The sequence below is a fragment of the Eucalyptus grandis genome, chromosome 2 (genome assembly GCF_016545825.1).
Source record: "Eucalyptus grandis isolate ANBG69807.140 chromosome 2, ASM1654582v1, whole genome shotgun sequence".
Classification (NCBI taxonomy): domain Eukaryota; kingdom Viridiplantae; phylum Streptophyta; class Magnoliopsida; order Myrtales; family Myrtaceae; genus Eucalyptus; species Eucalyptus grandis.
The window spans coordinates 15753657-15764463 of record NC_052613.1 but is presented as its reverse complement, the minus strand read 5'-3'; the positions used below and the strand labels follow the sequence as shown (position 1 = coordinate 15764463).

The 10807-nt window shown below is 38.9% G+C and overlaps 2 protein-coding genes across 2 annotated transcripts; both read right to left on the bottom strand.

Moving 5' to 3' along the window:
- Positions 1-954: 954 nt before the first annotated feature.
- Positions 955-8195, bottom strand: LOC104424555 (putative wall-associated receptor kinase-like 16). Its single transcript, XM_039306819.1, has 3 exons — positions 7691-8195; positions 5399-5548; positions 955-2371 (listed from the first exon to the last, which is right to left on the bottom strand). Exons 1-3 carry the CDS (start codon positions 8193-8195, stop codon positions 1203-1205), a joined length of 1824 nt encoding a protein of 607 aa, XP_039162753.1. The 3' UTR covers positions 955-1202.
- A 987-nt stretch (positions 8196-9182) lies between these two features.
- LOC104424546 lies at positions 9183-10583 on the bottom strand. The gene is made up of 2 exons (XM_039306345.1): positions 10280-10583; positions 9183-9663 (listed from the first exon to the last, which is right to left on the bottom strand). The coding sequence occupies exons 1-2, from the start codon at positions 10535-10537 to the stop codon at positions 9571-9573; spliced, it is 351 nt and encodes a 116-aa protein (XP_039162279.1). The 5' UTR covers positions 10538-10583; the 3' UTR covers positions 9183-9570.
- Positions 10584-10807: the final 224 nt, after the last annotated feature.

The following is a 10807-nucleotide window of genomic DNA, read 5'->3' as shown; positions in this document are numbered from 1 at the left end:
CCCACAGATGATATAGAGCTACCAGAGTCCCCTGTACGTGTTCTACTCTCTTACTAATCTTTGCTGGATAAATTGACTATTGGATCAAAACTTTTGCACTCTTCAATTAAGTCTGTAAATTTTTTTAGTCAATTGAGTACTTTAAGTACATGTTTCTTTACATGTTTTGGTCCAATAATTGAGAAAAATTATCGCTAACATGCATTAAGTTGCAGATAATTGCCATTCTAGCATTACATGTGGCATGTGGCACTGGCGTGGCGGTGGTAGTGATCATCACTCAGATTTTATCTGTGCGTGCACGTGACAAGTCTAAGTACTTAGGAAACGCGAGGAGTATGGGAAGATCACATGTGGAAGGCGTTTCCATCATCCATCAAGGCCATTATTGTGATTCAGCTTCAAAATAATACTGTGGTGTGTAAGGAAGTCATAGAGATAAAGCAAAGATGCATTACTCGAAGGTAAACTACAAGAAAACCTAGTAGCAAAAGGCATCTAGCTGAAGCACACCTGGGATGCCTTTATCATATGTATGAGTAATCACATCATGGTTGGAAGATATGGTATTTTTTTGAGTTCCGGTTTGTCCTTCCCGCTCTCGCTCCCCATTTAACATCCAAACTACTACAAATAAAGAGAAAGTAAATTAAATTGGGATTTATTTTTTCAAATTAAGATCAGATTTATAAAAAAAAAAAAAGGAAGCAATAGTGAAATTAGATAGTTTTTCTGGCCCTATTATTGTCTTTTTGGCCAACAGTTATGGATATTATAGGGTTAAGTTCAATATAACGAGGGAAAGGCAAAGACCGGAAGTGAAGGGAGATTTTACTTGCGACAAAAGTGAACTGGGATTATATTAAGGAAAAATAAGATAAAAAGGAGTGAGTATATATATTTTTTTCTGACCAATTATTATATGTAAGGAAAAAAAAGACAGAAAAAAAGATAAAAGGAAAAGAGAGATTTATGATAATGTCAAAATGGCCATATGCCATCCTTCCATAAAGTCTGCTATATATAGATCGTGACACTTAAAACTTACACGGATGCTTGCACAATTATAAGTCCAAAGCAAATGCCAAACGAAATTTATATTCTGAATGCACAAAACCCTAGAAGTCCCTGTGGACAGTTACTAGACATGTTGCCATGGTAATATGGATCAGATGTTGGAACCTGCTGATTCCATTCGCTGATCAGAAAAGAGAGCTTGAAGTCCCATGTTGGCTCGTCTCGCAAATAACTGAAGTCGAATGGGAGGCGAGGCTTTCTTCATCCACTTCGCAGTTGGTCTCTTCATTGTTTTCTTCAGCTGTCAAGCTGTCGAGCTCTTGGTTAATCCTGGCGAGTTGCTCAGCCACTTCTCGCATTGCGGGCCTCTTCGCACTGGTTTGGTCCAAGCACTTCACTGCAATCTCAGCAACCATTCCTATTCTCTCCATTTCATCTTCACTGGTGGCCTCAAAGTTAATGATATCAGAGAATGTCTTATCCTTCACAGAAGAGATGAAATAATGGATAATATTGATCGACTCTCCAGACCTAGTAATGAAATTTGTGGGCTTCTTTCTTGTGAGCAACTCCACAAGGACAACTCCAAAGCTGTATACGTCACTCTTAATTGTTATTATACCAGTGGTTAAATATTCTGGATCAATGTAACCCAATGTGCCTTGTATTTCAGTGGCTACCATATTACTATCCTCCGGTGATATTAGTACTGAAGTTCCAAAATCAGACACTTTTGCTGAGTAATTGTGATCCAGAAGTATGTTCACCGACTTGATGTCACCGTGAATGATTGGGGGTTCTGCGCAGGAATGCATATACTCAAGTGCAAGAGCAGTTTCAGCAGCTATTCTGAGCCGGTTTTTCCATGATCTCAAGATGGTTGATGCATTCTGATGGATGTGTTGGAAGAGGGTACCATTTGAAATGTATTCATAAACCAACAAGGGTATTTTTGTCTCCAAACATATGCCATGGAGCTTCACCACATTTTTGTGGTTTATTTGCATCACAATTTGAAGTTCATGCTGAAAATCCATCTTTATGAGAGACTTGTGCAAATCTTTAGGTTTCTTGACTGCAATTATGGTGTCCCTGACGTCCCCAACTACTCTCCCTCTATAGACGGAACCAAAACCACCCTCACCGAGCTTATTGCTGTTATCATAGTTGTTGGTTGCTTTTATCAGCTCTGCCTCCGTAAAGATTTGAACTTTGTGGTGTTTCAAGAGCTCTCCTCCATTTCGTTTGAAGTTTTTCTCTTTGCTTCTCCTCCTCCACATGTAAAGGACTAAAGCACCAACAGCTGTGAAGAAGGCCAAAATAATCGCTGCCAAAGAATATACATAACTAGATTAATGATTCAAGCATGTAATCCTTATATGGTCCACATAGTTCTTAAAAGAAATTAATTTCAAACCCACAACCCATTTAATCCTTTTTTGACATAATCTGCATCTATTACTATAATTTGGATAATCAATCAATCCTTCAAAATATAACTACCAATTTAATGATGATAGAAAAATTGTTTCTATAACAGAAGGATTAGACATATTATCCATCATGTAACAATCCTTATGAAAGTCCTCATTTATAATTTGACGAGCGTCATTATAAACCGAATAAGTAATCAATTGAACTTATTTCAAATACATAATTCCAGCGTCTTCTATTACTCCTCCCGATCTCTTTCCTTGACTATAATAAAGGAGGTTTGTAATAAAACAAAAAAGAACAAGGAAGCATTCACCTCCCATTGTTATAGCTCTTTACCTTTACAAATGGTATGAAAACTTAGAGAAATCTTTGAACCACTTATGCATGAACAATAAGGAAAAGTTACTAAAAAGATCTTAAACATATTATAACTGTGTCAATTCAGTTTTAAATATTTATATATAAATATATATATATATATTACCAAATCGATTATAAACTTTTGTATTTGTGTTAATTCAGTCTATTCGATCAATTTTTGTTAGAAATAGTTGACATAGACGCGAACCGTCCTATGTGGTGTGGCCCATGGCGCAGCCAACACAAATGTGAATAAATTTTAATAATATTTAATATTTTTTCAAATTTCTTATTTTCTTTCTCTTTCCTTTTTTCCCCACTCTTCTTCTTCCTCTAGTTGGTCTTGGCGATTGACCAAAGGCCAAGGTCGGTGAGATTGACTTTGGGCAAGCCCTGCCATGGCTAGGTGATGCTTGACCTTGCCAAATCCAGGAAGGTCGTGCCTCTCTTGGCCCTCTATCGAGGTAGGCCACGAAGGCAACCTTGTCTAGGCAGCTCTTTGAGGCTCACCCTTGCTAGATCTAGCAAGGGTCGAGCCTCACTAGCCTTTGTCTCTGGTCAATCAACGAGATCCAGCAACCAGCTAGAGGAAAAAGAAGAAGGGAAGAAGAAAATGAAGGAAAAAAAAGAAAAAAAAAAGGGAAAAAGAAAGGAATAAATACATAATGAAATAATTCAAAAAATATTAAAATATTATTAAATTTTATCAACATGAGCATTGACCGTCCAATGTGACGTTGTTGGCGTCTATGTTGGCAATTTTATGTCAAAATTAGTTAAGTATCACAAATGCAAAAGTTTTAGGACTCAATTGATAACAAATAAAACATTTAAAACTAAATTGATATAATTACAATAGGTTTATGAATTTTTTGGTAATTTTTCCTAAATTACCCAAATTTGTATTTGCCAATTAAAAACATGATTGAAGGACATATACACTAAGAGTAAATGACACAAATGGTCCTTGAATTTTGACTCAATGTGTAATGTGGTCATTGAACTTTAAATTTGCTATATGACTAAATTGAACATGTACAAAAAATTTAAGAACCACATTGAATAAATTTAAAATTCATAACTTTACATTAGATTAACAAACCGCATCGCACATTACATTAAATTCAAATTCAAATCATTATTCCACACACTAATTATAAAACATAACCATTGTTTGTCTACACAATAGTTATCTCTCTTAAAACTAATTTTACCCATATTGAATTGATAAGTTAACACGCCGCCACCACATGTTCGGTGTGGGGCCACTGCCGCGGGCTGGTTTTATAGAGCCAAACTTGCAAGGTGAAGCGATCGTTTTTTATTACTATCATCATCATTATCATCATCATCATTCGGCATTTCCATCAAAAACATTAAAATAAAATAAAATAATTAAAATAAATATTTTTTTTCTTAAAAGTGTAAACGTGGTAACGCTAATAGCCTTATCAGCCTCTATTAACTGTTGTACTAAAAAAGCCCGCTGCCCCAGGCTTTTAGGTGTGGATCCATTCCTTCTTTTTGTAGCTTATTATCCGAACTTTGACATTTAATTATATGTATGCTTAACTTCAAAAACTTCAAATATGTAAGATAGATGAGAAAATGTATTTTTACACCCCGGAGAAACTATTACATCCGCCACCAACTCTCAATTAACCATGGATTATTATACCGTACCCTGTCAAGCTAATCTCAAATTGCACGAGCAGCATTAGTGGGACGTGTAATGTGACTAATTGCTTCACTCCTGTTTATTCTGAAAAACTCTGTTTGTCTGTACTTTTTTTTCTTTATTTTTTTCTTCTGTTTCTCTCTTTTAATCTCTTTTAATAGATAATCAATTGAAGATCTTGTGAACCATTCACGGGATATTACCTAAAGGGGACAATTTTTACCCAAATCCCACCTCAAACAAGACACGCAAGTCTGAATAATAATTACTGTAAACGGATTTCGCAAGAAAATAAAAATAAAAAGCCTCAGTCCAATCCATGGGTGTGATCGTTGAAGGTGAGTTGAGTTTCGTAAATTCTGATAACCCCACTGGGCTTCGTCAATCTTGAAGGCCATCCTCATACGCAAGTTCCCCAACAACTGGCGTTTGGCCTTCGTGTCCATCTAGTGCTTAAGGGCCATTATTACTTCAGCAACTCACCAGGGAAGAAAGAAATTCTTGAAATTTACACCATTATTAGGGCTTTTTTCCTCTTGAAATCAGAAGCTCTAGTTGTTCATTTTGGCCAAGATTTGTAGGTTGGGCTGAGATAGGAATCTTCACTGCGGTGTCCTCCCACCAATGTGGTTTTAAAGTGTTAGCCAGAAAAAAAAGGGAAAAAAGACGGAAAAGGAGGTACAAGAAAAACGAAGGAAAGATGTAATCAGCCTTAGCTTGGGACTGAATAGGGACACGTGACAGCTTATGGCTTACTGTCTATGTCGCCGGGGATTACACCACTAAGTACGGTATAATAATCCATAAAAACACATGTCAAACCTACTGTAAAATCAACAATGAATTGATAAAATATGAACCATATATTGAATGATGAGGGGAATACACACATATGGATATAGTTACCTGGAGCAAGTACGATCCAAAGAGAAATGTGGCAAGTGTCTTTACCATCGCCCCACATTCCAAGTGGGCAATGGCAAGTGTAGTTCCCGGGCGTATTCTTGCACTTCCCATTATATGGGCACGGGTTTGGGTACTTGCACTCATCGATGTCTACCTCATGCAGAAGAGAAATTGAACCGTTATCTCGTTTAATGGCAAAAACAAATTGAACAAGTCTGTGCATGGATTATTAGATAGACAATGCTGTCCCATTTAGCTTTCAGTTGTAGTATTGGGACATGTGCCCACTCTCTTTCAAGAAATCTTTTGTTTCTCCATTCTCAGTCTCTCTCCACGTCGAATCCGAGCACAACAATTTCATCGTTCTTTTCCATCAATTGAGATCGACGCTACATTGAACTCTATATATATACCCGTCGAGGGCACACGAGCTAGGAAAGGATCCAGCATACAGAACTTGTGGAAATCGAGCTAATGCAATAGTGCATGGGTCCTACATTGCAAGAGCCAAGCGAGGGGTCGTCTATGGTTACTGGGGACGAAGATTGAGCCTAGGAAGGAGAAGGTTTGATCATTACATGCATGCATTAAATGAGCTGTTACTCTCCAAGTGAGGTGGATGTGCTAATATGCATATGTATCACTAATGATGGACTCGTCAACTCTATCGTCAAATCTAACCCTTCATATGCATTATGGTACGCATACCATGTTGAATATGTGTATATAGGAGAGGAGGCACAAAGGTTTAAAAGAGAAGGCAAAACTATCACTGTAACATGGGAGTAGAATTGCGAGAAATGTTGACGATGATGTTGGTAGGGTGATGGCAATGGCCTTGACTTATTTTACTAGGCAAAAATTTGCAACCTAGAGAAATTTTTGCTGAACCCAAACTTATTCGACGGCTCTATCATAATCATTGATCATGCAAGTTCCACATGAACTCAAGGATCAATTTTGGAGATGGATTTGGATAGAGACAAGATTCCCCAACTTTATATAGGCATCCCATTAAAATACTATCATACAGTAGGACGCATCAATTATGTGAGAAAAACGTATTTTCTCTATCTTTCCCCAATCATCTTCACAGGAGAATTACCAAAATAGTCTTAAAAATATTGCAATTGTACTAATTTAGTCATAAACTATTTTTTGGTTAATTTAGTCATAAACTTTTTACATTTGTGTCAATTCAATCCATTTAGCTATTTTTGATTAGAAATTGCTTACATGGACGTAGGGCATCCTACATGTTGTGGCGAGAGTTTGATACGATCAATTTTTAATGATATTTTAAAAATTTGAATTATTTAATTATTTTTATTTTCTCTTTCTTTCTTTTGACCTCGTCGGCAAAGAAGAAAAAAAGAGAGAAAAGTAAAAGAGGAAAAAGAAAAAAAAAATAAATAAAAATTTGGAAATTTTTTAAAATATTAATATTAATTATCCACATCAACATTGGCTCCGTTATGTAGGACAACTGGTGCCTATGTTAATGATTTCAAATTAAAATTAGCTGAATGGACATATACAAATAGAAAAGGTCTAGAACTCAATTAACAAAAAAAAAACTATAACGGAATTCACATAATTGCAATAATTTTAGTTTCTCCACCTTCCACTCAACCCATTGCCATCTCTTCTACTGTTGAGATTAATTTTAAGATGAGCTAAGGTCACAACCCCACCACCATGCACCATTGCCTAATCTCTCTTGATTAAAGGTCGCTGCAATTTTGTCTTCTCCTTTCAAGCAAGCAAATTTCTTTCCCCTCATTGCGGAGGAGATGGTACCAAGGACTTGTTACTTCCGAGATGAGGTACAATTCAGACTCATGAAGACCGAGGGGGGAGAGAGAGAGAGACGTTGTTGCTTGGTGGTGGCACTTAATGTCGTCCCCAAAGTGGAGGTACTGTTGCCAGTGGACGAAAGGAGTGCGTACTGGTACTTTAACGAGAGGGCCAAGGCTCTCTCTCTCTGGACATGGACATGGTGGTTGGACGGCACGTGAAGGCCGACAGTGGGCTCACCTAAGGTGGTGGGTGAATGATGGCGGCTGTGGCAATGGCGTGAGGTGCAAGCCGAAGAGTGGAGGTAGAGAGAGAGAGAGAGAGAGAGAGAGGGAGAGGGTAGTGCAAATCAAGCGGCAAATGGGTAAACTAGGTGGAATCAGTACATAGATACAGTAGTTCTCTATCAGGCTCTTGCATGGTGATTAATTAATTAATTATCCACAGAATTCATTTGAGTACGACAATGCATGAGGAGTCACTTATATTAATTACCTGTACATCCTTGGGTGAGATTATAGGGATTCCCCTCGTACCCATCCTTGCATTGGCAGATGTAACCCCGTTCTTCAATGGAGTCCAAGCATTTCGTGTTTTTGCCTGCACAGGCATAGCTCGACTGGTTCGACTTGGCCTCTTCGCAAGTCCTGTTCTCTGCAATCCACCAGCCCAGCCTAGCCCCCATTTCCTTGGACGAGGTGTCGAGCATCGGAATACTCCTCCTGAAGGCAAGCAGCAGACCGCTATGTTCTTTGGGGAGGTCGACCCTCATGGTCGAGTAGTTGACGTCGATTCCGTGGACCGTAACATTCCCCGATAGTAGTTGGTTATTAGAGGTGCAATTGAGCAAAAAGTCCCTGGATCTCGTACAATTATTGTCTTCGAGCCCGAACGGAAAAGGTACTTCCACTTCTCCACACTGGCGTGAGCAGCGCTCCTTCTGAGCGCCACCCTGTCGCAACCACCAGGCCACAGCCAACGTGAGAAACCAATGCACCATCTTCATTTCCAAAGAAAAACTCACTCAAAACTCTCTCACACTATATTTGTTCATAGAGCGGAAGTCTAAGCTCGACCTGCTCACCCGCTCACAACAACCCATTAAATAAGAAGGTAAAAGATGTTCATTTAAGTACCATATTTTTTTTTTTACTTACTTGAGTGTTATAAATTTGAAAAATCAATTATCAGCGATTTGCTTTGCTAGAAAATCTGACATGAACGTCAATAATTTTATGTGACTTCGGTAGTGCTGACATGATAGGTACATGTTAGGTCTATATGAAAAGTACCCAATATTTTCTAATATTCATGGAAGAGGGCTACTTTTTTCTAAAGCATCCAAAGGTCATTATATTTGTAATTTAAGATGTAAAAAGTGACTTCTTTTAAAAACTAATTATTTTCAAAGTGAAATGATAATTCTCTACCATAGGGGATACGGGGATTTGGTACACAAAATGGCACAAAAGTTTCTTTTAACGCAAGAGGGCAAGATTTTGGACAATCATCTTCAACTCAATAAGGTAAACGAGTCTCTTTTAGATAAAAAGGAGCATAGAGTATGCGGAGAAATCCCAACAACAGTTTCCTTCTCACTTGGCTCTTTCTTTTTATTGTTGCTATATTATATATATTTTGGCAAAGGGTGGGATCAAGATCCTTTTAAAGTTGATATTTATTGCGATGCGACATTATTGCTTACACACAAAATAGTAGGTCAAGTGCATGGATCTCACATAAGATTCATATGATTTAATAGATCGTATTCATTAGGCTTTAAATACCGAGTGCATATAATAATTTTCTAATTGCTATTGCATTTAAGTGATTCTAACCTGAGAAGCAAAGGAACCTTTTTAAGTCTATGCCATGTTGTCAACATATCATTTCGTTAAGCAACAGCTTGGGCCAATTGGCCGGTCTATTATTGTGTACAGTGAAGTCGATGACCTCATATGGAAGAAAATGAGTTTGAGAGGTCAAATCAGCTCGAAGCACGGGCGGTGTTGTCATTTTCTACTTTTAATGTGGTGTTTCCCTGCCTTTTCAAATTCACATGCAACGAGAACGAGAAACGCTTTGGGTGGACCCCTACTATACTCCCACTGCTCCTCCATGGGTATGGACAATGGACCGAGCGACGTCCAGCTGGCGCGATGCACGTTTCGTCGCTGTGGAATCTCCCATGTGACGACCTCAGTTCGTGTTAATCCACCTTTCGTCATTATTCGGATGGATGACAGAGAGAAACCCACAACGTCTCGTCTCTTCTGGGTGCTTTTTCTCTGGCATGTCGTCCTGTTCTTCAAAAGACTTTGAGACGACTTGAAATCTTCATGCGCCAAGAGAGCGCTGCGAGTCTTGTGTCACTGTCACCAAGTCTCCCCTATTGGTCGCCAAGCGTTGGGCTCGGTGATTTTAGTGTGGATCCAAGCCGCACTTGCATGAACCGGGTGCACAAGATCCTGATGAATTTCATTTTTAGATGAGGTAAGTCTTATATAGAGACGTAAATCAACGTTAGTGATTGAGTAGGCTCGCTCACCTGTGAAGCATTTTTTTTTTTTTTCTTTTGGGTCCAGGGGTGGGCCAACTATGTCCGAATCCAGCATAAAAAGGTGAAGATCTCCCATATATTAATCCCAGGTACTTTTCTGTACTTTTTTGTTTTCTTTCGTCATGTGATAGGTGTTACTTTACTTTAATCAAAAGTGGAGGTACTGTTGCCGGTGGACAAAAGGGAGTGCGTACGAGCAATGTAAGGAGAGAGCCAGGGCTCTCTCTCTCTCTCGACATGGACATGGTAATTGGACGGCACGTGAAGGCCGACGGTGGGCTCACCTAGGGAGGTGGGTGAATGATGGCCGCTGTGGCAATGGCGTGACGTGCGAGCCAAAGAGTGGAGCGAGAGAGAGAGAGACAGAGAGAGAGGGTAGTGCAAAGCAAGCGGGTAAACTAGGTGGAATCAGTACATAGATACAGTAGTTCTCTATCAGGCTCTTGCATAGTGATTAATTAATTAATTATTCACACAATTCATTCGAGCGCGACAATGCATGAGGAATCACATACGTTGATTACCTGTACATCCTTGTACCCATCCTCGCATATGCAGATATGACCCCGTTCATCCCCGGAGTCCTCGCATTTCGTGTTTTGGCCTGCACAGGCATAGCTCGACTTGTTCGATCCGGCCTCTTTGCAAGTCCTGTTCTCTACAATCATCCAGTCCAGCGTAGCCACCAAGTTCCCGGACGAGGTGTTGAGCATCGGAATACTCCTCCTGAAGGCAAGCAGCAGTGGAGTATCGTTATGTTCTTTGGGGAGGCTGACCTCCATGGTCGAGTTGTGGACTTCGATTTCATGGACCGTAACATTCCCCAACAATAGTCGATCCGTAGAGGTGCAATTGAGCAAAAAGTCCCTGGATCTTGCTAGAAGTGTCAAAATAGGTGATATATGGGTCACTTATTTCTGTTAACACCTAAATTTTGATAACCCATTTAGTCATTTTATCACATTAAAAAAATTATGGATTAATTTTATCCCTAAAAAATATTAATTCCATAGTATATAGATTTATGTATATTTATTTTTAATTTGTATTTT

What these genes read in the sequence shown, in the direction of transcription:
- LOC104424555 (XM_039306819.1), bottom strand. Translation starts at nt 8,195, where the DNA reads ATGGTGCATTGGTTTCTCACGTTGGCTGTGGCCTGGTGGTTGCGACAG. An exon ending in TCTCACCCAAGGATGTACAG is followed by an intron (nt 5,549 to 7,690) that starts GTAATTAATATA and finishes TGCATGAGGTAG; the next exon opens with ACATCGATGAGTGCAAGTAC. An exon ending in TTGGATCGTACTTGCTCCAG is followed by an intron (nt 2,372 to 5,398) that starts GTAACTATATCC and finishes GCTTGAATCATT; the next exon opens with AATCTAGTTATGTATATTCT.
- LOC104424546 (XM_039306345.1), bottom strand. Translation starts at nt 10,537, where the DNA reads ATGGAGGTCAGCCTCCCCAAAGAACATAACGATACTCCACTGCTGCTT. An exon ending in ATGGGTACAAGGATGTACAG is followed by an intron (nt 9,664 to 10,279) that starts GTAATCAACGTA and finishes GAAATTCATCAG; the next exon opens with GATCTTGTGCACCCGGTTCA.